This window comes from Aspergillus affinis, assembly GCF_023601865.1.
Source record: "Aspergillus affinis strain CMG 70 chromosome Unknown NODE_27_length_306053_cov_87_951578, whole genome shotgun sequence".
Taxonomy (NCBI): domain Eukaryota; kingdom Fungi; phylum Ascomycota; class Eurotiomycetes; order Eurotiales; family Aspergillaceae; genus Aspergillus; species Aspergillus affinis.
Genome location: NW_026515808.1, coordinates 263451 through 289445, shown reverse-complemented (window position 1 = coordinate 289445; position 25995 = coordinate 263451). Strand labels below are relative to the sequence as shown.

The 25995-nt window shown below is 48.9% G+C and overlaps 7 protein-coding genes across 7 annotated transcripts; 5 read left to right on the top strand and 2 right to left on the bottom strand.

The window, feature by feature from the left end:
• Positions 1–86: 86 nt before the first annotated feature.
• On the bottom strand, positions 87–853 carry KD926_005570 (BTB/POZ domain-containing protein; the record flags this gene model as incomplete). Its single annotated transcript, XM_053098779.1, has 2 exons — positions 87–768; positions 831–853. The coding sequence occupies 2 exons, from the start codon at positions 851–853 to the stop codon at positions 87–89; spliced, it is 705 nt and encodes a 234-aa protein (XP_052957470.1).
• A 763-nt stretch (positions 854–1616) lies between these two features.
• KD926_005569 (proline iminopeptidase) lies at positions 1617–4259 on the top strand (the record flags this gene model as incomplete). Its single annotated transcript, XM_053098778.1, has 9 exons — positions 1617–1702; positions 2530–2809; positions 2864–3108; positions 3183–3268; positions 3322–3486; positions 3538–3558; positions 3607–3745; positions 3794–3890; positions 3948–4259. The coding sequence occupies 9 exons, from the start codon at positions 1617–1619 to the stop codon at positions 4257–4259; spliced, it is 1431 nt and encodes a 476-aa protein (XP_052957469.1).
• A 343-nt stretch (positions 4260–4602) lies between these two features.
• Positions 4603–6733, bottom strand: KD926_005568 (guanine nucleotide exchange factor MON1; the record flags this gene model as incomplete). The annotated part of the gene is made up of 5 exons (XM_053098777.1): positions 4603–4611; positions 4667–4901; positions 4965–5146; positions 5220–6082; positions 6142–6733. 5 exons carry the CDS (start codon positions 6731–6733, stop codon positions 4603–4605), a joined length of 1881 nt encoding a protein of 626 aa, XP_052957468.1.
• A 385-nt stretch (positions 6734–7118) lies between these two features.
• Positions 7119–14476, top strand: KD926_005567 (cellular morphogenesis regulator DopA; the record flags this gene model as incomplete). The annotated part of the gene is made up of 6 exons (XM_053098776.1): positions 7119–7209; positions 7292–7416; positions 7480–7629; positions 7695–11630; positions 11685–12890; positions 13898–14476. The coding sequence occupies 6 exons, from the start codon at positions 7119–7121 to the stop codon at positions 14474–14476; spliced, it is 6087 nt and encodes a 2028-aa protein (XP_052957467.1).
• A 2388-nt stretch (positions 14477–16864) lies between these two features.
• KD926_005566 (uncharacterized protein) lies at positions 16865–20745 on the top strand (the record flags this gene model as incomplete). The annotated part of the gene is made up of 2 exons (XM_053098772.1): positions 16865–17338; positions 17395–20745. 2 exons carry the CDS (start codon positions 16865–16867, stop codon positions 20743–20745), a joined length of 3825 nt encoding a protein of 1274 aa, XP_052957466.1.
• A 376-nt stretch (positions 20746–21121) lies between these two features.
• Positions 21122–22693, top strand: KD926_005565 (geranylgeranyl pyrophosphate synthetase; the record flags this gene model as incomplete). Its single annotated transcript, XM_053098771.1, has 1 exon — positions 21122–22693. One exon carries the CDS (start codon positions 21122–21124, stop codon positions 22691–22693), a length of 1572 nt encoding a protein of 523 aa, XP_052957465.1.
• Positions 22694–24311: 1618 nt separating this feature from the next.
• KD926_005564 (uncharacterized protein) lies at positions 24312–25476 on the top strand (the record flags this gene model as incomplete). Its single annotated transcript, XM_053098770.1, has 2 exons — positions 24312–24768; positions 24839–25476. The coding sequence occupies 2 exons, from the start codon at positions 24312–24314 to the stop codon at positions 25474–25476; spliced, it is 1095 nt and encodes a 364-aa protein (XP_052957464.1).
• Positions 25477–25995: the final 519 nt, after the last annotated feature.

Below are 25995 nucleotides of genomic sequence, written 5' to 3'. Positions count from 1 at the left end.
ATGCAAGATCACAAAGCTAAAGCTAAAGGTTGCCTGTGGGGTCTTGTTCTTCGACGTTGACTGGCACTGAATGACCATGATGCAGTTTAACCCCTATTGACTTTCCGAGAGCTCCAGGGGGTGAACTTGGCTGGATACAAGGAATACATCATAAGAGAGCCCAAAGCAGGAACCTTAACTAACAGATCGTGGAAGAGAGGTCGCGGAAGAAGCCCAAGGAGGTTCCACGATGCAAAATGTGCCAACCAGCCGAGGAGCTCGTCATCTGGGTTGATCTTGCTGAAGGCCAAATGTAACATGGCAATGACAGCTCGCTGTGTTTCGACATTTTTGGCTTTGTCCATGAGAGTTAATTGACCCGTGAGCTTCTGAAATGCAGTCTGCTTTAAACCTGCCATCAAGTACAGGTCGCTGAAAATGTACAGCTGCAGGTGAGCAATAATCGGGTGACTCTTCGTCTCGTCGGCAAGATCGTTCAAGCTGTTGGGATTCACTTCTTGTTCCATCCCCGGAGGCTGTCCCACCACTGCCTCGGCTACATGGTGGACAGGCTCGGTATACGTTCCAGTGTACATCCATTCAACCGCCAGTGCTAATGTGCCATGGGTAGTATCAGTGCAGGTATACACCCCCTCCTTGGTTTCAAGAAATCCCTTCGATAGAGCTGAGTACATGACTTTGCACTTCGACTCTAAAAGGTCTTTGTGGACATTGAAGTGGCGGCCAGAATCGGATGAACGAAGTTGAACTATTTCAGAATAGATGTGTCTGTAAGGGAAAGGTTAGGTGTATTCTGTACACAGTTACTAGGCAGTCTGGAAGAAACTCACTCATAAAAGGGACTTGGGGCCATGATTGCCTTTGTTCAATACGGACGAGGCCTTGATCAGACTAAAAGGCTCGTAGAGTGCTTTTATATCAAGCTAATGAAGGTTCCTCCTTCGAAGCAGTGGCTCACGTTCAAAGACCGTGTAGAGAGATAGAGCGATCAAGTTATGTGTGTGTGTGAGGACGAGAGAGAGGACGAGAGAGAGGACAAGAGAGAGGACAAGAGAGAGGACAGGGGAAGATGAGAAGGTAAGAAGGTGAGTAGATGAGTAGGTAGAAAGGTGTCTTAGTTGGGAGAGTTGAAAGGTAGATGAGTGTCTTTGCTAGAACTTGCAGACGTAGATACGACACAGGTGGCTATAAGACTTATGCCTTGATCTTGGTCGTGTTACTATTCATCCGTGCAGGAACCCACAGTGGTTGTCTTGAATGTTTTGTGCGGACACGCAGTAGGACTGTTTCGACCAGTATATGTTATCTACTGAGTGGCTTATATTCTGAAGGTTCCTTCCTCATGGAGTCATCAAACTGGTACTCTCCTGCATCATAGCGGAAAGTCGAGCAGCAATTTTCCTGCAAAGTTTAAGGTCCCACAAAATTCCACGAGCGATCAGCTATAAATACTCGATACGGAGCAGACATTTTGTCAGGAGTACCGGCATCCGCAAGCGATTCAAAATCCCTCAATATCTACTGCCTTTGTGACGATTCCAAGACGACGACGCTCATCGACGGAGCCTTTCCACTTCAGAATCTTGCGAAGAAGAAGAAGCTCTTTCATACAAACAATGGTAGACGAAGAGACTGCTCGCTCCCCCGGCGGCGGTAACACCCGCAATGAAGAAGTAGAGACCGCTCGTGCCCCGAACAATGCGTTCGTCTAACAGAATGGTCTAACAGAAGAGGTCGACTAGCCGAATGAGGTTGTCGAGCAGAATGAGATCCTAGATGGGGTCACAGAAACCCCCACACTCTTTCCCTTATCGCAGATCACCAGCACTAGTCGGCTACAGAGGCCTGCGGGAAACATCTTGTGTATGGAGGTCAAGAATCACGGGAATTTTCATTCACTTGAGAACGCGATTCGCCGCCAAGCAGGAGGTTACCTCTAGGGTCTTGAAACCCCTGGTACCGTGGTAGCCGCGTTGAAGTCAACTCTAGCGTTTTTTATCCGGACCTGGAATATATGCCGCGGATAGCTTACGGGAAAGCTTGAATTACGATCCCAGTTATTATGATACCCATACTGCTTGGGGCAGCGCGATTCCTCTTTTTCTCATCAATTGAATCGTTAACCACGATTGCTTGGTCCTCTGGGTTTTTGTTAAAATTGAATTGGATATTTTCTCCTTAACTTCTCAGATATTAAGTGTCTTATTTATATTGTAAGCTAAAGGTTAACTTAGCCCAAATGGGAATCAAGTATTCTTTGCCAGAAGACCACAAGGCGACCTGAGTGGTTGATTATATCTAGTTGTGTGCAAGATCAGAGAGGTGGAGGATGTTGGAGATGACAAGAGGCGGGGTGGGGTTCATCAATGCAGGTACCTAGCGTCCGCCCGTCTCTACCAACCTTTCTGTTTTCCCCCGAGGGCCACCAACATTCAACTTACAATCTACAGCGAACCCAAACGCGAGAATGGCTGCCAAATTAGTCGATCGAATAATCCACAACGTTCCAGGTGTGTATCAATCATCTAGAATGTCCTATCGTCGGCAGAGTGAGTTACTGACGAGCGGGGAAGGCAAGCTTCGAGTGGCCGAACTGTTCTTCGATGTTCCCATCAACTACAGCAAGCCCAATGATGGAACCTTGAGACTCTTTGCTCGCAGCGTTCGTCGCCACAACAAGCCAGTTCAGCCGACAAAAGATGACCAACGCCTTCCGTGGTTGGTCTACCTCCAAGGTGGCCCTGGAATGGGATGTCGACCTCCCCAGGAGTACGGCTGGATTGGAACGGCTCTTGAAAAGGGTTACCAAGTAAGTAATCAATCCAATCGACCTGTCGGTCGGCTTGGCTCACATTCACCACAGGTCCTCTTTCTAGACCAGCGCGGCACCGGTCTCAGCTCAACGATCACGGCTGGTACTCTTGCTTTGCAGGGAAACGCAGTCAAGCAAGCCGAGTACCTGAAGCATTTCCGCGCGGACAATATTGTCCGGGACTGCGAAGCGGTCCGACGCTGTCTCACTACCGACTATCCCGAAGGCGAGCGCAAATGGAGCATCATCGGGCAGAGCTTCGGCGGTTTCTGCGCGGTGACTTACCTCTCCCTCTTGTAAGTCAAGAGTCTTTGTAGTGAATCTTTCAAACCCCCGATTCGCCCTTCTAACGGTCAAATTTTCTTCGAAGCCCCGAGGGTCTGAATGAAGCTTTCATTTGCGGTGGACTTCCCCCCTTGGTCGACGGACCGGATCCAGTCTACGCGCTGACCTTCGGTATGCTGAATATTGAATGCCAACCTCCTTCATTGCCCGCTAATCATGAGTAGAAAAGGTGGTGGAGAGGAACCAGGCGTACTATGCCAAATTCCCCGAAGACGTGGAAAGAGTCAAGCAAATTGTCAAGTACTTGCAGGATAACCAGGTGGCCGTGCCATCTGGAACGCTCACTCCGGAGCGGTTCCAACAGTTGGGTATCATATTTGGCATGCACGGTAATGAATCTAAATCCTACATGATCGACACATAAGGCTGACTCTGAATAGGGGGGCTGGATGGCGTCCATGGTATGACAGACCTTTCCAACTCATATTCTCAAGGCTAACAACGAATAGACCTCGTCCTGCGTGCTTGGAATGACCTGCAGGTGTTCGGCTTCTTGACTGTTCCAACGCTCAACGCAATCGATAGCAACGGCGGCTTTGACAGCAACATCATCTATGCTATTCTCCACGAAGCCATTTACTGCCAAGGGTAAGGAATCACTCGATCACAACCATGCTTCCCTGCTAAAAAATCCAGACAACCCTCGAACTGGTCTTCCGATAGGTACCGTGCGGCCAATTCCCATTTCCACATCAACACCGATCTGCCAGAAATCTGGTTCACTGGCGAAATGGTATGCCCCACACCCATCATTCTCTCTTCGAGCGTTAACAAAAACAACCCCATCCAGGTCTTCAAAGACATGTTCGACACCTACGACGAGTTGAACAAAGTCAAAGAAACAGCGGACATTCTCGCCACGACGAACGACTGGCCCGCCCTCTACAATGAGGCCCAACTGGCACAAAACACCGTCCCCGTCTACGCCGCGTCCTACGTGGAGGACATGTATGTGCATTTTCACCACGCCTCGAACACAGCGGCCAAGATCAAGGGCATCAAGCAGTTTATCACAAACACCATGTACCACAACGCCATCCGCAGCAAGCCGGATGAGCTTCTGCAGCAGCTTTTTGCCCTCAGGGATGACACCCTTGACTAGGCTGTTCTTGTTTTTGATGCTTTTCGAGAGAGCCATGCTAGTTGTTTGTCGTTATCGCTTGTTTGTAAATGGCATGTATCTATTATTGGCCGCATTAAATATGCTATAGGGGGTGCTACAGCCCCGATCCTGCCAATGAATGAGCCCAAGCGTCAGGTATATCATTCTATAGTTTAAAATGTCGTATTTAAAATCCATCTCTATGTGGCAAGCCCATAAAGTTATAATATGCAATCATGATCCAGAAAAATATAAAAGGAAAAGAAAAGAAAAAACGTAGTTGTCACACAAAGCAAGTAGGTATAAAGCTTATATGATATTATAAAGATACCACGGTCGCTATTTAAAAGACCTTCAAATAAGATAGTCAGTACGAGTCAAGTCCAAATGCTGATAGAATAACCTACCGCGCCACCGATGATAAACAACCTTTCCTCCTCCTGCTGTACCCATTGCACGATTCGACTTGCGCTCTGGGCAAGCGCATTTCGATTGGCATTGGGAACGGCAACGCAGTAGAGTTCGAACACTGGCGTGACCCATGCAAAGGAGCTAGACGACTGGGACACGCAATGGTGGACTTTGACATGGGAGTGCTTGGCGTGGATGCTCGCATGGAGATTGTTGTATGTTGATAAAAGCCTAGAAGGGTTTGTTAGCTTCTCACTATCCATCGATCCTTCAGTGCGGGAATAGACTACGAACCTTCGCCGCCGTGTGGCCGATATGAATTCAGGGTGGTAGGATGACATGGTGAACTGTACATTCGCCCGCGACTTGTACAAGAAATGATGCAGAACCGTTCCGGGGATGATGTCGGTGGTCGTGGGTCGGCCTTTATCTATAGCCTCCTTGACGATGCTGATGCTGCCGTTCTTTTCCATTTGCTGGATAGTAGGTATATAAGTTAGCACTTGTGGAGTCTAGGTGACAGAAGTAATGAGAGGTGGTTGGTCTTACCTCGACGAAATTGTTACGCATTTCTTGCATTTCAAAGAAGCTTTCTTTATTTGTACTGATCAAGATAATAGCGACCGATTCTTCCTTCGTGGTAGTAGCGTCTGCAAGGTTGCCAGCATCTTCTCGAAGATCAAGAAAGCTGACATACATATACAGATACCCGCTACTGTTGAATCCCGGCAAGCAGACGGGGATCCAGCTCTCACCACCGCCAGCTTTGACAGCTTCGGCTTCAAAAATCATATTGAACAGAAGCTGCAAGTCGCCAGGATGCAGAGAATGTTTCTTGGGTCGTACCACGCTGACTAGTCGACCTCCGGCAACGACCAAGCCGTAAAGAAGACCAGCAACTTTGGTCTTGAGTAATGTGTTGTTGATTGTTTGGCGGTGGGATTTGCGAATCTTCAGACATTCCAGTGCCGAAAGAAGTGTTGACGGAGATCCTTTTGTAAAGCTGTCTGCCAAAGTTGCTAACAGAGTCTCTGATCCTTGGAGCGGTCGTTTCAAATCGGTTGATGGGCGGACGGAAAATAAATGAGTCAAGGACGGAAGAGTCAAAGTGGATAGAATTTGCATATATAGGGCTTCGAGTTGGAGCTTTAGCTGCGTGTCGCTTTCAAGAAATCGACTGACTGCCACGAGGTATAATGGTCCTTTGGTTAAGACGACGAATTTAGTATCGCCGGCTGTAAAGCTGCTTAATCTGTCCTTGGAGTCTTCATAAAACGAGATAATAGTTTGGATCACACCAACATATGTTGATATTAGTCCACCGTCGCCATGCCTCGTCCAAATCGGCTTTCCAGCAGCCGATAGGATAAGGTAATGCTTCCTCTTAGATTTCCATTTCTCTAGAACCATTTCTGTATTGGGGGAGATTAATTAACGAAGCTTCCATCTCTGGGACAGGAATGCTACCAACCTTCATGTTCTCCTTCATCGCCCACTTCCCCAACCCTCTCAAACTCACTTGCGAAACCTTCTTCGATATCATCAGCCTGGAATTCCGGGAACTGAAGCAGTCCGGTGCTATCCTGTTGGCCAAACCCAGGTTCTGTTGCAATAAAGTCACTGAAGACATTCTCCACGTCACTTGTTTCCGCATACGGTATAGAGCTTCTAATACTGGCCGAGTCGCCAGTTTCACTCCCTCGCGAGCTGGCCAAGTGACTAAGGCTCGCTTTAGCCTTTAGTGCCCCCTGGGGATTGAGAGAAGCATGGCCTTCCTTTCCACCTTCCCGAGAAGCGATGTCTGTCAGCGATACAGCCGTTGTAGCCCGGGACTGCAGGACTGATTGTGTCGAGCGGCAGGAGGCCGCCCCTTCATCCAACAGGCTCAATGTACCGGGGCGTGGGGGTAACGGCGGCGGTGGGCCCTCGGGGCTGACGCTGCGGTCCCTATCGCTAGAATTCACGATTTTGTTCGAGGAGGAGGATTGTGAAGCACCATCGTTATGCGTCGTCGGGTCTTCGCTGGGGGGTTCTTGCGACTGGGTCTGAGCCGCCAAGTCCATGTTCCAAGGCTCAGCTTGTCCGCATTAGATTCGGGCCGGTCGCTGTGCTGGTCGGATTTATTCAAGTGATGCAGAATTTCCTCGTCGAAGAGAAACTAATTCCAGTAGCCGGGAATGAAGGGAAATGCATCGTTCGTGGGGGTGGAAAATGGGTTGAGGGGAACCAACCCGAACGCCGCGGAGGTGGAATGGAAGTGTTCTGCGGACCGAAAAGGCGGCCGCCAAAAACACCTCCGCCTTGCCCTTGCGGCTGCGTGTCTTCACGTCGCAACCACCGACTGGCTGTTGGATCTCAACCGCAGCAAATACACTTCCAATGCGCGAAATATGACGAGGTGCGGCCTACTGACACTCTCTTCATTGTCGAACATCCGAAATCCGCACCATGAGCCTTGATCCAAGCTCGTTTCCGCGGTCCAACTCCCCCGCAAGCTCCGAGAGCTCCCTTACGCGCTCCCGCTTACGTGCAAAAGAAGGTCTGGAATCACTGGCCCTGAAACAAATTTCTGTTGTTATCGCCTGCACGAGCTTGGCCAGAAGACTGACGGACGGACACAGAGCCTCTGCGAAAGGATAAGAACTACCGTCGGTATGCGTCGAGCGTTGAAAGAGCCCTGTCGCTGTTTGACACGGCCCTGCAAGAATGGGCCGATTACATCTCATTTCTTAGTCGGCTGTTAAAGGTAGGACTCCATACACTAAGGCAGTGTGAATCGTTCGGCTTGCTAATGATCTCTCTATACCAGGCCCTCCAATCTCACCCCCCGGATCTACCAATCGTCCCTCACAAGGTGCTCGTCGCGAAACGGCTTGCACAATGCTTGAACCCGTCGCTGCCTTCTGGAGTCCACCAGAAGACGCTTGAAGTGTACGCATATATATTTGATTTGATAAAGGTCTGCACTTCCCTATGGCCTCTGGGTGCAAGCGCCTCTACTAATCATCTATCTTGCCTACATAGTCCGATGGATTGTCGCAGGACCTACCTCTGTACCTCCCAGGCATCGCGCCGACCCTAACATTTGCCTCTCTCACGGTTCGTCCGCTGTTCTTGTCCCTGGTGGAGACACATGTATGTGGCCTGGAGCCATGGGCTATCCGTCCCGCCTTGAAGGCGATCATCTTGGCCCTTTTACCAGGGCTTGAGGAGGAGACGAGCGACGACTTCGAGCCGACGATTCGATTGGTCAATAAATTCCGTGATATTTCTAGCCAGATGGACTCCAACCGATCAGGTGTGGAAACAACCTCAAGCGGCCAATACTTTTGGCAATGCTTATTCCTTGCTTCGATCACTAGCCCTAGCAGACGGTCTGGGGTTTTGGCTTACTTGAACCGCTATCTCCCAAAATTGGGCATAACAGACCGTAGGCCGAGCAAGACGGAGGCAAGCGACGACATGCCACAAGATGTTCTACTAGCGGCCGACTCAGTAGTTTCTCCTGAGCCAGGATTACTGATCCGCTGCTTCGCGTCTGGGTTATCAGATGAACAAGTCCTCGTCCAGCGGAATTTCCTCGACTTGCTTGTTACGCACCTTCCGCTCAGCTCCCCTATCTTGCAGGGTCGAATTACAGACAATGATCTTCGCAGGTTGATCATTGCTGCCGTTGGCGTTGTCTGGCGACGTGACATGAGTTTGAATAGGCGACTATGGGCTTGGCTCATGGGACCCGAACCCGCCAACGACAGACCTTCTTTTGAAGGCAGCAACACGGCATCCGAGAGACAGGCCCCTGCGGTCGGCAGCCAGGAGATCTCTCAGTCAGAATACTTCAGTCGCTTTGGTCTGAATCCACTGATTGGGGGTCTTCTCCAAATGATAGAGCAGGACACACGCATTCCCTCCGAGAAGACAAGACCCTTCCGTATATCACTTTCATTGATGGACCGGTGGGAAATTGGAGGATACATCGTGCCAGCGGTGTTTCTTCCTATTATTCGGAGCGTCCAGGCCTTTGAATCGGTAGCGCCGAAAACCCAATTTGACGAGGTATTCCGTAGCGCGAGTGCTTTCTTCGATGGAGTTGAAAGTGGCATGATCTTCTCTGAACTCCTTCGTCTGGTTGACTGGAAATCGGGTGAATTGAGTCACGATTATGACCAGGTATTGAGCAATTTGAAGCTCGCTCAGTTCATCTTAGAGAACTTCAATGTGCGAGAGGAAGATATGGTGCTTACACATGTTCCAATACTAACTCTGTCGGTCCTTGTGAAAATGCGTGAGCTACCAAAAGAAGATCACTCCTCATTAACGGAAGATCAACTACAGCTTTTATCTAACAGCCTCTCGAAGGTGATGCATTCTCTGACAGGACTGATTACAGAAAGGGCTTTCTCAAGGAAGAACACCTCTGATAAAGGGTCGAACAAAACGTCAACATCTCAAATTGATGATTCTGAGGCCCTACGCAAAATTCATCGATTTTACGACCAAAGCAAAGGGAGCCTGGATCTACCACCATTACCCTTTGCCCCTAAAGTCTTAGGCGGACTCATCATTAGCAAAGCCCATGAACTCGCTATTGCCGCTCTCGATCATCATGATGTTGCTTTGCCGATTCATGACAGGGTCAATCTTCTTATCGTCTTACTTAGAAAACTGCCGAAGGCGCGTGTTCTACGCGATCGGCGTTTTTATCTTGCAATTTGCAACCGAGCGAACGTAGATCAAGCCGATCCGTCTGCTTCCTCCTTCTCGTCCACCTCGGCGATTGCGTCTGCCGTGACAAGCTTATATTCCATTCATTCTCCTGGATTTTATATCAGTTATGAAGATCTTACTGATCTTATTCCGTCACTCGTCAAGCATCTGTGGCAATTCCTCTCGCCGTTGAACCCAAAATATCACGTTGAGGCGGTTCGTTGCTTGTGGCGCCTACACTCAGTCTCCTGGCCGGACCACATTGTCGAGGCTGCTATAACGTCTTTGATGATTGACTCATCATCAGCTGCATCTCGCCACTCATCATCGGAAGAGCAGATCGGCAGATACTTTGTGCTATGGAATCACAGCCACCATGGGACATATGACCCGCCACCGAAACACAAGAATGAATCAGCTCCGGCCCATTTACTCTTCCAATCGTCGATTCTGGAACGGCCACTTTTTGTTGTTTTAGATCTTTTATCCCAGGGGCCAAGTGAGGCTTCTCACCTAGTCGAACAGTGGCTTCAGGATCTATCATCGATACACAAAGTTTTCCTTATACTTGTCTCGAGGCTCGAAGCTTTATCTTCACGGGTTGACCAATCTGAGGCTGACACGGAGGGCTTGACGATATCTCCCGATGATTACAAAGAAGGCAATTATCTGTTGGAAACACTCCATAGCTCTCTGTCTGCAGTTTCGCACAATGGCTGGGTCGCTCTCTTGACCCATACACCACCTCAAGTGGAGAAACATAAAGAGACTCGCACCTCGGAAGACCGTGCCGAAGCGGAATCCCTGCATTCAACCTTCTTCCAGCATACCTTAAAAGTAGTCAGTGGGAAGATTGCCAGTGCTGAACAGACCTCCCTCGACGAGGTCAAATTACAGCAAAGCGCCCTTCTCGTCATGCGCCAGCTTCTACTAGGTCCCGGCGCCGAAATCATCGTCGAGTCCGGTATTGACGCTTTTCTTGTTGACCGACTCTTACACGTCCTCGATGCGGGTGGCAGCATCGCCATACAAGGAGCGCTTATCGACACCCTTCTTGCTGCATTGAAGGTTCGGTTTGCTCAGGCCTATCTACCTCCACCCCCTCCTAGGCCGAAACATCAGAGAGCTAGCTCCCGAGAACGCCTAACGAGTCCATCAATATTGTCTTTCACGAGTGATAAAGCTGAAAAGTCTCCCGCGGTGTCAATCTTACCACAGCCTCCGCAACACCTGCTCGACTGTATTCTCAAGGGTATCAGCTCGCCAAACTCCAGAGAGATTGTGGAACGATGGACTGTACTGCTCTGCGAGGTGCTCCCATTGTATACAGGGTCCATTTTTCAGATCCTTTTGTTGTTGGTGGAATGCTTCTGCAAGGAGATTCAACTCTCGTACGCCAGTCTTCAGCTCGCATTCAAGCAAACAATAAAGTGGCGCGAGGACCGCTCGGAGCATGCGATTATTGCATTGCTTGCCGGTCTTGAGACATGTATTGCAACTGCTCACGAACGCCTTCTCTTCGAGGAAACCAATACACCAGCCGCTAAAAGCCCCGATCAAACACATGGTTTCTTCGGAAACATGGTGTCAGGTGTCTTTTCTTCGGATGCTGGTCAAAACCGACCGTCAGCTGCCAACAACAGACTTACAGTACTACTGTGCTTCCAAGATGCTGTGCGATTATGCTTCTCTATCTGGTCATGGGGCGCTGTGGAAAGGAGCACTCTCCCTCAAGATGCGGAGTCTGTTGCATCATTCCAATATACCTCCTTGCGCATGAGGAACAGGTCTCGACGAATTCTAGAACATCTTTTCACCGCGGAAGCTCTTGAATCTCTGGAGACACTGGTGGAGATGTGGACGAAGTCAGATCCTGATACTTCATCTCTCATCTTCAGTCTTATCCACACCTTGGATGGCTCTAGACCCAAGATCACGATACCAGCCGTTTTCAATGCAATTTATACGCGAACGAATCCATCGGCACTGGACCCAAGCCGTAAATCCACTCTGTCATCCTCCCTGACGGAGGCGGAGCTGGCCGGGTTTCTAGTAGCATACGCCAAGTCCCTTGACGATGATGTTCTGGACGAGATTTGGGCTGACTGCACTACCTTTTTGCGTGATGTTTTAAGTAACCCATTCCCGCATCGGCAGATCCTTCCTCGCTTGGTTGAGTTTGCTGCCATACTAGGAGCTAAGTTGGATAATACAAGCTTCGGCGATGACCGGCGAATGCGAAGGGAGCTTGGGGTATGAAATCCTTCCAACCACACGAGTGCTTCGACTAATAACAATTCTCTCTAGGATGTTTTACTTCGCTTACTTACAGCTATTTTCACGAGCAAGCCTCTGGGATTGTCTCAGGAATCCGGCCTAATGAGTCGGGCCTCTTTGGACCATGATAATTCGTCCGTGCCTCACATGGGGCCTGATGATATGCTAAGCATTCTCTCCTTATCCATGCCAGCCTTCACCACTACCTTGGGTGATTCGGATCGTATCAGCTCGGCCGTTTCTGGCATCTCGACCAATGTGATTGCTCCTCTATTGCGGTCGCGGCTTTTCCCAAACAATGTGAACCGCAGTTTCATGGCTCTTCTGCAGCACATAGCTAAAGCCCCCGCTGCAGCCAAGATCTGGAAGAAGGACATATCAGATGCCTTCAACGATCCCAGGTTTTTCGGCTCACAGGTCGACTTGGTGAAGGATGGTTGGATGACTCTGTTGCGGCAATGGGTTCTCGCCGATAAAGATCGGCTATCCGAATTGATGGCTCGCCTTCCTCCGCCAAGCACTGCCGGTATCATGTTTGGTGTAGGCGCATCCGCCGCGCGCCTGGATGCTGACCGCAAGGCGCAGTTGAACTTTCGCAGAATTGCCCTGCTGATCTTGTGTGCAAACAATGACTACTTCGTTGGGGAATTGCCAGGTCTCCTCCAGAAACTAGAAGATTTACTGGGAGCTACCATCTCATCCTCTCCCTCGTCGAACACGCGAGCCGAAATTTTTATGGTTCTTCGGGCGCTTACCCTCAAGACCTCGACCAATATGCTGGCTCCGTTTTGGCCGATAATCAACACCGAGCTACAAGAAGCCATTGCGGCCATACCCCTCGGGCTCCATCAAGAGGTATACAATCCGTGCTCGCTGTTGCAGGCGTGTAAATTGCTGGATACACTGCTGGTTCTTGCGCCCGATGATTTCCAACTCCTCGAGTGGCTCTACGTCACGGATACAATTGATGCCATCTATCCTCCTGATCGCTGGGAATCCATGGCCCTTGCCGACGAGATATCGCAAGGCCTAGGAGTACGAGCATCACCATCTCCGCGAACGCCCACGAATCCGGTCGAGACCGACAACGACCCGAAGAAACCGGGCCTCACGGCGGATTGGATCCGCGAAACTGCCAAGGACGAGATTATCGAGCGCGTCCTCCGTCCATGGTTTGATCAGCTTAGCATCCATGCTTTTGAGAGCACATACAGTATGGGTAGTCCAAGCTTGGAAGTATGCCAGGATGATCTGCTGGCGGACTTGTTTAACGAAAGTACCATGGCCAATTGAGCGATTTGACTTTTTTCTTTTTCTTCTTTAGAATTCCGTTGGCAGGTAGACTCGAGTGGTTCTTAGTTTTTAGGTAGCGTCTGTGTACTTTATATGAATATGTGCATGTATATACAGAATTCCTATCTGTTGAATAAGATTTGCAGACTGGGTTTACTGATACGGCATAGCGTCGAAATGAGACATACATGACGTGTCACGAGCTCACTTGGTGTGGTAGTCAACAAGCAATACGGAGCACTCCCTGAAAAGTTGCATTTAAATCGCCTTGCTCGAGGATATCAGCCGCCCCCAGAGTCTGGCTGTTCACTTGGTGGGTTCATCTATTTTGCCGGGTGAGGCGATGGATTTCTTCTCTTCACACCGTCTCACATCAATTCGCATCCAGGTCCAGACTGACTTGCGCAGCCTATCCCACGCCATGTGTGACTGGACACCCAAGGTAGGGCTTTGCTGAGTTGAAGACCATGGCTGACATGTTCCTCTGGCAGAAGAATGGGATTGTCAAAGTGCATCAAAGACCGAGGAAACAAAGGGAGCTCGAGTCTTGCGGGGAGTCTAACGGGGAATGGGAGGAGATTGGACAGCAAATGCACCCACCACCCATCAACAAAGCAGAACTATGAACGGATGAATGAATTTCAACGGCCCGAGCCCTCCAGTTCAAAGCCTGCCATTGTCTGTCCGAGGCTGCTCTGGATCGCCCCCGATTCCCCAACGGTCTCAGCCCTCGGCATGCCCGGCAATTCCAAATCTCTGTCAAAGGCATATTTAAAGAGCCACGGCGTCAATTTCCGTTACGGTTCCCCCAACGATATGGATTTCCGCCCGATCCACGGTTTCTCGACTTGACAATACTGGGTAGTGGTCGAGGTTGGGATGAATGAAACCATGCCGTCTGATCGAGTTCGCCGGCGTTTGTCAGAATTGATTCGGAAGATGCGAGACAGAACCGGGACACACACTTCCATTATTCACAATGGCCAGAACCCACCTCCCTCGGGGTTTACAAGAAGTCCAACATCTACTGGGCACTGCCCGACTTTCCGATCGAGCATCCCGGGCCCAATGATCCCAATTTTATGCTCTCCAATTATCCTCGCCTACCTGCTCATAATCCGCGGGATCCGCCCTGCTGGCCAGAGGACCTATACCCGGTCAAAATTCTCACACTTGTGGCACTGACCGAAACTTTAATCCTTCTGGCCAGCCGTGATGTATACCATCCAAATGAGCTAATGTCCCACTGGTTCAGTTTGCACAATTGCCCTACAATCCATAGTAAGGACACCTATGTTAAAGCCGAAGATCTTCAGCCGCATTTCCGTACGTACTGGCGGCTCTTGGATAGCGATCCGGTGCCTGGACAGAATTTGGGATTGGGTGTACTGGAGAAGCTTGCAAAGCTTCGCCGAATGATGCTCGATAGCATGCCTCCGCCTCCAAACACTCGCAGGTGGTCGAGCCCGGAGCAACTCGAGAGTTATGAGAAATATGGGTCTCATACTCTGTCCAAATACTGGCCCTGATTGCTTGTGACATTTTCCCTCCAGTCACTTGAGTGGCATGTTTGTCGTTTTGTCTTCTTTTTTTGTCTTTGTTCTTGTTATTTGTTAGTTAAGGCCGTGTTTCAGATTAGCTTTCTCGTATGTCTGCTTTAAATCTACCAAAAATGTTAACCCAGACTGTTTGAAAAATAGAAGGGGAGGAAAGGCGTGAAGGCAAAGGATTTGTCTTCATCTGAAAATGGTGTATTCTTAACATAGCACTACATGTATCGAAAGTAACAGTGCGTGAAATTCGAGAAAGCTAAGTAAGCTTGCGTAAAAGTATTTAGTTGGCTTAGGACTTACTGGAGAGAGAACACCAGTCATGCTATAAGTACTCACTCTCTTTAAGGGAGGCTGCTCATCCGCGAGATTCCGATTGTTCGGGGCTCAAAAGAAAACTTAACTAATGTTTCTATCACGTAATTTCTCGATTACGTATCCCACATTGAGTCTGTTCTTTCCGGCGGTTAGTTATTTAGTCTAGCGGTACAAGCCAAGGCATGTTAGGCTCTAAGGAATCACCAAGCACAATCGTTAAAGCAGATAGAAATTGTCACTCCACTGTGCCGGAAAAATACCCCGCTGTCACTCCAATAAAGGTGGGTTGAAGTCCAATCGACAATGGCGTAGCCCCAGATCAGAACTAGCCCGACCGCTCCGAAGGCATGGGGTATTAATTAGTGATTATGGAAAAAGATGTTGGCTTGTTAGTCGACAGCTTACGGAGATTTATCCAGAAAACAAACCGCCTAGTCGGTCCTTGTTGTCGGTTATCGTACCACCCCCGAGTGGTCCAATGGCGGACCCAATGTTATACATGCTCAGACAATGGGCGACAAGACAAGCTGTCGGTTGACTTGGTCATTGCCCTAAGCAGATATCCTATCGATTCAACTAAATGTAGGTATATGCTCGGTGGGTAAAAGTGAAGTGTCATTTCTAAACTACAATCTGCCTAGCTATTTATAGTTCCACTTGTTTACACCTATGCATTCCTGATCCCTTGGTATGCCATTTGGAATAGTAGGCCAGGTCTAGGCCAAGCAAGGTACTGTGCGGTATGTGGATTAGGTCAGGATACTCCACCTCTCTGGCCTGGTTGACAATATTGTTCCAACACAAGCATTGCCTGCTTCTACAGAATAATTGTCGTTCCACTGACCAAACCAGCAGCGCCGAGGCCAGAGACTGCTCGCCCTAGTGTAAGAGCCATGGAGTTCGGGGCGACTGCGGAGACGATGGAGCCGATTTCGAAGACCGCCAGCGAGAGCTCCGCCAGTTATGGGAAGCACGAGCCTAAAATGGTATTGTCAATGGCTAAAACGAAGCAAGTCAAAGAAGCCAGAGCCCGTCCTTCCATGGATCCCGTTGCAGGCTGCTGTTCTTTTTCCACTATGCCGACTAGGAAACGATGTCAATATATATTAACAGGTAATAACTCTAATAATGGGCACAACGAGGGCGATGCCGTGCAGTGAACAGGGAGAGCTCGTTAGGGAAAATAGTAGTCCAAAATCGAATATGGTAGACTTAGGTACATTCAGGTATATTCCGTGAAATTCCATGTCTATCTTCATAAGAGTGGGCAATTATGATAATTATGAAGCCAATAATTATTGTAGAAAGCAGAAGTATTACAACCATGTTATATTAAATGTAATTATTATACTCCACCCAAAGGAATAGCTGATGCATATTATATTGTTGCTTAAATTAGAATTTTCTAAGACGGTTTTGGGTAGCAAGATATACTAACTTCTATGCTTAACTATCCAGTATTTGTCAAGGTCTGCGTTAGGACCGAGGTCCATAGAGCATCCATCATAGTTTCAGCTTTCCTGTCAACAAGCCAAGAACCTCGAGTCGAAGATAACAAGCGCTCCAGACCAATCAATAGGCGTGCAAAGACCAGGCTCCATTGTATACTTTGGTTCAGCATAAACCTGGCTACGTGTGGCAGCGGTAAGAACACCCCCGCGAGCAGCACCTGGACTGACAAAGTACAAACAATATCACAAATAGGCGATTTCCGATCTCCTGACGAGTCATGAACTCCATCTCAATGCAGATTTTTCCCCCTTTGGTGGAGCCGATCGGATTCCTTGCCGGATCGCCAGCTCACTGGTTCATGCTGGTTCCTGAACACGGAACTGTGTCCACAGGCCCACGTTTCCCGGCGAATTAAGGATAGGATCGAGATGATGCTCCACTCTGAATCGGAGCAGGCACTAGATTGCGGTGGGTTTCAGGGGGAGCATTGCTCCGATGGCGGGTTTGTTTATATCATCGAGGATTGTCGCCCATTTCTCCAGAGAACGATCGTCTACTCATGTCGCTGTCCTTGTTTGACGCTTTGCCGCTGACATCATGGGACTGCGCCAGGTTCGATTGTCCCTAAGATCGAGGCCAGACTCCTCCGAGACGATTCTCGTATCCCCCAATTCGAACGAAGATGTAGGAACTCCTACCGAAATTACTCGCGATGTGTGGGACGAGGCCTACGTCCAGCTGAGGACCGACGCCGCCACCGCCGCCATTATCGCCGACTATGAATACGTTCTGGCTGCAGCCCTTCGTCCCATCAGCCCGGAACACGCCCATGGATTGGATCGGAACCCTTCGCGTTGGATATCCCTGTTGGACGAGGCCTCTCGGCGCGCTTTAATCGAGACCCTGTTTACCCGCGGCTGCGATGCCTTTGAACGGACGTCGTACGGGCGCAAAATGCTGTCTTTTGTCACGCTGTCTATCGATAAAATGAAATCGACCATTGAAGAAATGGTGGAGACCTGTCCTACCTCGTCGACCGCATGGCTGGCGACTTGTTTGATCATTGCACCGGTATGCGATACTGCGAGGGCCTCTCCCCAAATCGATGTCATACTAAGCCGGTCTAGACTATCATCAACAACGCTCGACAGGGCGATTCGCAACAATCGGGAATCAACTACGTGATATCCAGGATGCCATGGTACACAGCGCTGACCAAGGTCCCGACGGTAAATTCATGGAAGACGCCAGAGCTGCAGACGGCAGTGAACGCCAGAGTCGTCGAGCTGTACAAACTCGTCATCCGCTATCTTCTCGCCAGCGCGCGTTTCTACGACCACTCCACCTATCGCTTTGCCCCGAACTCGGCCAAATGGCGCAGCTGGGAGGCTATGGTTGCCGATATTCAGGCCGCGGAACTGGAACTGCAGTGGTGTATACAGACGCATAGCGGCAAGTCGCTGAAGCGTGTGCTTAACGAAGGTGTGCGGCGGGGGGAGCATATCAAGAACATCGTCAGCGTCTTTTCGGTTGCCCAGCGAAGAGCGAATCTCATGGATAAGATCATGCCAGATGCCCGTCTGTCTCGCGCCGATACGTACCAGGATTACGTGAAGCAGATCGCCAACCCCCATAACAACACCGGGCATGGAGTGTTAAGCCATCCAACCTTTAATGCTGCAATTCACGCTGATAGTGGACTGTTTGTTCTTACCGGGCAACCAGGAACGGGCAAGTCGGTTCTCGCTAAGTATCTCTTAACTGAGCTGTCCCGAGTGCGGCCCATGTCTCTCTGCTCCTTCTTTTTCAAGGACGGTGGCGACAAGAACAATCTGAATATCGCCCTGTATGAAGTCCTCGACGGCATTCTACGGCAGTGTTCCCACTTGAACGAAGTGGAAGAAAAGGCAGAACAGGCCACGCGGCAGAGTGTGCGACCTGACTCTGACCTGTTTTGGGAACTGATTGAGATCGCCAGTCGGGGGACTCCCCACGAGCGGGTGGCTGTGGTCTTGGATGCTTTGGATGAGTGCCAGAACGCGCATCTGGAGACTGCGCTGAAACTACTAAACTCCTATCAGACCAGGTTCCCTGATTCCAAAGTGAAGTTCCTCCTCACGACCCGTCCCGTTCCCGGCCTCCTCGAGCTACTAACAAACGGCACCATTCTAAGCCTCGATGAGGACGCTGAGTGTCGAGAGTCGATCATGGGCGATATCGCTCGGGTGGCCCAGGATCGGGTGGAATCTTTTGCCCGTGAGAGACGCATTCGCGACGAGGGCACGAAAATAAAATTGCTCCGGCACCTGCAAGTTCACAACAACGCGAGCTACTTGTTTACCGACCTGTTATTCACCTATCTCTATTCTCTACCTGTCCGACCGGGGACAAATTACTGGTCCCGGACATTTGACCACTTGCCCAAGACCGTGTTCGAGATCTACCGAGTCTTACTGGACGAAATCCACGAGAGCAACCGCGACGACGTGCGGATCATGCTGGAACTAGTACTTGCCACGACGAAACCACTCACCGTCCGAGAGATGGCAATTGCTCTGGCTCTTCACGTTGACGACTGCACGAGCTGTGATCGGGAGGAAGAACTGGGCCTGCCAGTAGTGGACTTTAAAAGCTGGCTTCGCGAGACTTGCGGACCCTTCTTCGACGTCTACAATGATCGCATTTATTTCGCTCATCAGACGGTCAGAGATTACCTTTTACCTGTCGAAAAACAGACACAAAAGCCTAGTTGGTTGGAGCAGCTGTCTATTGAGTCCTGTCACAAGACCATGGCCCACAGCTGTTTCGCCTATCAGTCCCTTCCGTTCGTTACAAAGAATAAATTTATGTCGATCGAGAAGTACGTCCAGGCGCCGTTTTACAAAAAGAAACTATACCATCAGTGGTGCCGAGCGTCGTTTGTATTTGCGGAGCATGCGTTTGCCAAGTGGGTGTTTCACGTCAAGAAATCCTACCGGCTATCCGACAAGGCAGAGGGGGAGGGACAGACACAAGACCAGCTAGTGGAGGTGTCGGATGGTCTGAGCCAGACAGAGGCAGGGTCTGACAAGTCGGACGAGCAGAGCATGGAGTCGGAAGAGCAGTCCGAAGAGCAGTCCGAAGAGCAGTCCGAAGAGCAGTCCGAAGAGCAGTCCGAAGAGCAGTCCGAAGAGCACCCCCAAGAACCGTTAGACGAAGTGACCGAAGAGCAATTGACCGAAGAGAGGACAGAAGCAAAGACTGAAGAGCCGACAGAAGAAAAGACGGAGGATAAGACCGAAAAGGAGATTGAAGCGGACACTGCGAACGACACCAAGGAGACTGGAGAGAATACAGAGGGCCAACCAGAAGAACAAGTGACGGAACAGTCTGACGAGCAGACGAAGGAAACCGAGGATCAAATTCAGAAAGACATGGATCAGACGGACGAGAAACAAGGACAGACAGATGACCAGTCGGGTGTTCTGATCTATCAGGTTAAGGAACTGTTTCCAGAGTTCCAGCCCAAGCTAGCTCTCTCCCTATTTTGCTGTTCTGGAATACCGTCGTCTTGCGAAGTCCAGACGTTTGTCGAAATGCTAACAGCGGAAACCCCTGCGCGCGACAGCCTACTAACTGCACTTAGTCAAAGTCTCATGGCCCGATACTGTCATTTTGGTGATAGAGTCGACCTCGAGTATGGCGCTAATCTAGCGGAGGAGGTGCTAAAGCGAACGCGAGGCGGCCATCCGCAATTGACTCCAAGACTAGCTACATTCGATCAAGGGTTGAACATGCGGTACTGGGATTCTGTGCATCACGACCTCCCTGTTCCTGGAAATGAAATGCGCGAGGCCGACAAAGCTGTCACCGTTACGCCTAACGGCCATCCTCGACGCCCAGCTGCTTTGCATCAGCGTGCCGCTGTCCTTGAAAGACAATATCAGCGCACCAAGGACGCCATGACTATCAGTCAGGCTATTGAGGACATTGTCAGCGTTGTGAGACTGTTTTCCGGTTCACAATCGGCAAAAACCCGCTATTTGGACTATCTTGCGAACTTACTGGGCCAGCGGTTTCTGGACGGAGGCAACGGTGCGGATCTGGATTTGGCTATCAAGGCCGCTGAAGAAGCCCTTTCCACTGCCGAGTCAATATCAATCAGTCGCGATGATGCCAAAGTCGTGGCGATGCACCGAAGCACTCTCGCCTATTGGTTAGGGGCGCGATACAGGACGATGCGGCTGCCGAGCGATATCGAAAGAGCGCTCGAGGTGATCCGGATAGCATTGGAGATCACGCCTGCTGATGATCCCAGTCTTCCGATCTATCTTTGCAATCTTGCGCGACGACTCTACGAACGCTACGAAGTGACTGGGGTCGTAGAAGACCTTCAGGGGGCAATTGCGCTCTCGCGTCGCGCCGCGAAGCTTACTCCTGCTGAACATCCCCTTTATCCATTCCACAGTCTATTTCATCAAGTGCTGAGCACAGAATAGTGCGATTAGGGCGGAGCGTTGCATTGGTGTTGGGTCTCTCAATATTCTGTATTTTTATACATTCCATATGTACATTATCACTCTCCTAGGCCTCTACTTATATAATACTAACACATAAAGTTCATCTTCATAAATAAAAAGATCGGGTGGAGAAGATAAACAAATATACCCGGCAAATATCTACTTACTACCCAACATACAGAAAGTTAGTCCAGCTTCTAATTCAATCAGAACATGTTTTTATAGACAATGGACTAAGACAACTCAATATGAGCAAGGCTGTGGATAGTCCAAATATCAATACTACAAACAAGTACAATGATCCGATCAAGTGGCACTGGTATCAATATCCCCCGTGATAATCAAATCATGAGGAATGGCCAAACCCTTGGTATCTTCCTGTCCGATTGCATGTGCCTTGAACATGTGCTTTCCTGGACAAATCAAGTTTGTTGTCAGTTTGGCTGGAGAAATACCAGCAGAGCAGCAGGTAACGCTGGCCTCTTACAATTCCCTGGCTTCTGCCATGGTGGAGCTGGCGGGAGCTGTTCGGCAGATATCTACTGGGGATCCATCAGAAGCAGTCAAAACTCTTGTTTCCCAAGTGTTGGAACAAATAAAACGAAATTTGGAGTCTATTGATTCAGCTCCCGCGCTCACTCAAGGAAGTGTTATTATCTCATATCGGCTTGGTGATTTGAGGCTCATGCTGCGCTATGAGACAGACCGATACGTTGATGTAACCTCAACTGTAGATGTAGGAGTGGACCCACTATCCAGTATGATAGAGTCACTATCCCTTCACTCAACTAGTAAGCTTCCTCATATGTCCTCGACGAGGACCGCATTGCGGATCAAAAAACAAGGCCAAACCGTTCCAACTGAATCAACCCTCAAAATAAAAACACGGGTCTTTCACAAGCAGATCGACCTTCAAGAGGTTCTTCCGCAGTTGTGGGTATCTCAAACCCCCAATCTCGTGCGTGCCTACCACAGAAACGGTGTGTTTGAGCTGCCAAGAGTTAAAGACGTCACGCCTGAGATCAAGAAATGGGACAATGAACACCAAGAAGATCTCATGAAACTAGCTACGATAATCAAGAGAATCATCAAAGTGGTAAAAGAGAGTGGCGAGAAAGCCGTTGTCAAGTATAATGGCCAGCATAATGAGTTAGTGGTCTGGAAAGCCGAAGGAAGGCAGTTGTTACCACATGACATTTATTTCAAGCTGAATAACCAGTCAACAGTCTTGGAAACAAACACCTCCTCAGCAAATCGACCAGAGACCCAAAAGACGAAATTGAAATTTGGAGGTGTTTTGTACGATATCGATCTCTCCATGATTCCATACCTTCGTTCTTTTGTCGACTTCCAACGTAGAGCTCAACCTCAGGTCACAAAATTTGATCACGGCGCTATTCCTTTGTTTGATGTTGCCCTCAAAGGAAATGAAATAGGCTACAGGCATTGTTTTCGTTCGTTGCCTGCCGATCTCTCTCAATATTACACACTTTGTGGAACATATGATTTTCTCGGAGTCGATGTTCTTGGACAACAATCGATCGATGATATTTTTGTCGACCTCAGAGCCTGCAAAACCACTTATGAGCTCGACTACAAGCGGGACCGAACTGTTAAGGGCAATAAAACCATAGCAAGGAATGCAGCATTTCGACTTATGTTTCTCATAGTCATTGGCAAGTTCCACATTGAAACCAATGACTGCGCTAAATTTTATAACGCTGTGCTATTTGTTGTGTCACACCCAGGTACTTTCAAATGGCGCACAAGGATTCTGGTGCTTGCTGCATACAAGGAACGGTTTCTTATCACTTCTAAGCAGAGTGCTCAGTTGGATCAATGGTGTCGAAGGGTCAATCATGGATCAGAGGATGAGGGGACTACAGATGAGAAAGACTCGGAGCCATATTACTCCGATAGCTCCTAGACTTCTGAACGGCTTGTGCCATGAACTCTTCATAACTAAGGGCCGGAAATCCAGGTTGCTTATCTATCCTAATATCATCGTTTGGGCAATGCCGCGGGCTGTGTTTTCTTCCGGTCAAGCTCAAATGGAATTTCAGTTTATAGCTTACCTCGCTACGGCTCTTTTCAAGGCTTCTAGGTGGCGCAGTATGTAACCACTGATCTTTTCTTTAAAAGTTACCACGCTTTTGTAGTTTACGCAAGCGCATTTTTCTGGCAACTTCGTAGAAACGCCTCTTGAAAGACGCTTATTAGTCTGCCTTCAGTGCCCCCTTATATGTGAAGAGCCCTGTGGACTACAATTGCATGGCATGGCGACTTTTTCAGCAAAGTGAGGTCTCCTAGAGATAAGATCATATTCGCTTTCAAACAATTGGGCCAGAACCTTGCCTTTAAAGCTGTTGATTTCGAAGTTCAAGGTAATCACCGCTGTACGTTTTTTTGTAGAATAGTGATACGAGGACTGGCATTAGACCACTGCTTGTTCCTTGTTCCGCCCCCGATAAACCCAGCAGAAAAAAAAAGGTCATGTATATAGAGATTAGAGATTGTGGTACCCTGCAATCGCTTAAGGCGAGGGGTCAGCGTATGAAATATCATGAGCACTGTAATCGCTATTTCGACATATTAGCACCTCTCGCTGGTCCAACTTAGTCTTAAAATTGCGCCTCTGGCGGTCGGTCAAGGTAATCTTCCGTATTATTTTGTACCGTACCCTCCGGCTTGGCATTAGATACGCTCACACCCCCGTGGGTAAGTATAGCGTAGGCCCTTAATAGCCCTTACTAGTCCTAATAGAGGTCCTCTTGAGTCGTAGGAAATAGAACCTCACCAACCCCGCTTAAAGCGAAACGAATCATTTCTCTGAGCAGGTGATGCTTTGATTTTAGGATGTCCTGGGTCCGATGGTTGGTAAACTTCTATATTTAGCGTCACCTGCCGCCGAAAAATGCCGACGCGGTTTGGTATACGGCCGGGCGATCATTAGGACCCCACACGAGAAAGTTTATTGAATAAGCTATTTATGGTCTGTGGACATCGTAGGTTGAAAAAAAGCAGCCCATTTGGAAGTCGTCTAATGGCTCATATCCGCTGTTTAGAAATTGACATTAAGTTGCTTCTCACTACACAGATAACGTGTTTCGACTGCCTTGCAGAACAACTCATACCTGCATTACCCCGCATCTCGCGTCTCTCACCTATATTAAAGTAGTCGGGTGTTCCCACGTCCTTGCCTTTCATATTTGCTTTGAAAAATGCCGGGTAGTTGCTTGATAGCCGACATAACAAAATGGCCAAAAAAGAGTCTAAAAAGAAGATGAAGCAGCGCCAATCGAATGAGGTGGCCAGGCGTTCGCTGCCTCAAGAGGTTTCTCCAAATATTGACTATCATAGACCCTTGTCATCGTAAGTCCTTCGAATATATTGGAACCAGCGTATTCTGATCTATTTGCTGGCCCTACGAATCACCTTTTGTTACCCTCGCCATAGGGAATAAGCGATATGGCCTTCCCTCTCATTTTCTTCGGAAATGCCCAAAATTCGAGCTGGAATTTTTTGGACTTTCGACAATTATCACCATGTCTGATATCCACGAGGATGTCGGACATACCATGGTGCATTTTTTATACACAGGTGGCTACGAGACAGTCAACTCGCCTCTTGACGAAGGCACATCCGATATCTCCAGAGAATACAAGAAGAGTGTTCTCGTCTACCACGCCTCAAGGACGTACGGCCTCCCTGAGCTTGAAACCATTGCCAAACAAAAAATGAAGCAATTAGATGAGGAGATTCCTATTCTTGAAGTGCTGCAGGTAACGAGGGACGTTTTTTCAAGTCTTCCCGCTGGTGAAACATGGCTTCCAAGTTATATTGGGGAGAACTTGCAACGACTACTAGAGCCTGAAGATCCAGCGCTTGGGCTGCGCGAATTTTATAATATTCTCGGTCGAGACCACCAGTTTGATATTGTCGTGATGAAAATGATCCTCGAGATACTCTCAATTCGTTTGTTTTCCATGCAAGACCAGCGCGGTAAGTCATCTCACCAACAAAACAATGGTATAATGTTAGAGCTGAATTGATTTTTCCAATGCATCATTAGGGAAAAACCTGAACGGAACTGACCCAGCTTATTCTCTTCCTGAAGAACCTGAGCCTGTTCCTGAAGAGCCTGGGCTTGTTCTTGAAGAGCCTTTCCCCGAACCTGAGCCTGTTCTTGAAGAGCCTTTCCCCGAACCTGAGCCTGTTCCTGAAGAGCCTTTCCCCGAACCTGAGCCTGTTCCCGAAGAGCCTTTCCCCGAACCTGAGCCTATTCTTGAAGAGCCTTTCCCCGAATCTGAGTCTGTTCTTGAAGAGCCTTTCCCCGAATCTGAGCCTGTTCTTGAAGAGCCTTTCCCCGAATTTGAGCCTTTCCCCGAGCCTGAGCCTGTTCCCGAAGAGCCCCCTGCTGAAGGGGAATTCGAGCAGTGGACCATTCCCCAAGCGTCCACTAATACTGAAGGCTGGCCTAGCGCTTCTTTATCTCCTAGCGAGACCCCCAATCACGAAATACTACCCAAGGCTCCTGATCAAACACAAGCCCAAGGTCACATAGCGAGAATTTCATGCGCAGACTTAATGCTGTATGAGAATTGGGAAGACCTGTCCTCGAAAACAAAAAGGAAAAGGGCTATTAAGCTTGCGTCAAGGGGTCTTCCTATTCCAAGCGAAGGTGGTTTTATTTCAATAGCTGCAATTTGAGAATGATTTGGTGCGACTTCAATCGAACAATCGAATATCAGGCTGCCTATTCCTATGTTCATAAAATATCAGAGGACAAATATTTATACAAGTACTGAAGAAATCCTGCAAATTGAAAGGGAATGATGACTTGTGTCTTTGCCGAAAAGCGTTAAAGACTTTCGACTTTCAATCTTTCCATTTAGTTAGTTCGTTCTGATGTCCGTAAAGATACATCTATTCTCAAGCACCATCAACAATGGCTCTCGTTTTGACGAGCCCTCTTTCTACGCCGAGATTTCGGCTTTTCAACTACTCCGTCCATAACGGGACACCTTACATAATTGTAAGCAAGTCCGCAAACACCTTACTAAATGTGGCCGGCCAGAAGTTCCACCTTCGAAGCGTCATCTAAAAACGATCTACCCGATGAAATATGCCCTCTTAAGTCCCGCCCTCGCTGCTCGAATGAGTTTCTTGAAAAAGAGAATCTTCTGTAAGTAAGCTGGAGTAAATATGACAAGGCGACGGGGCAAAAAT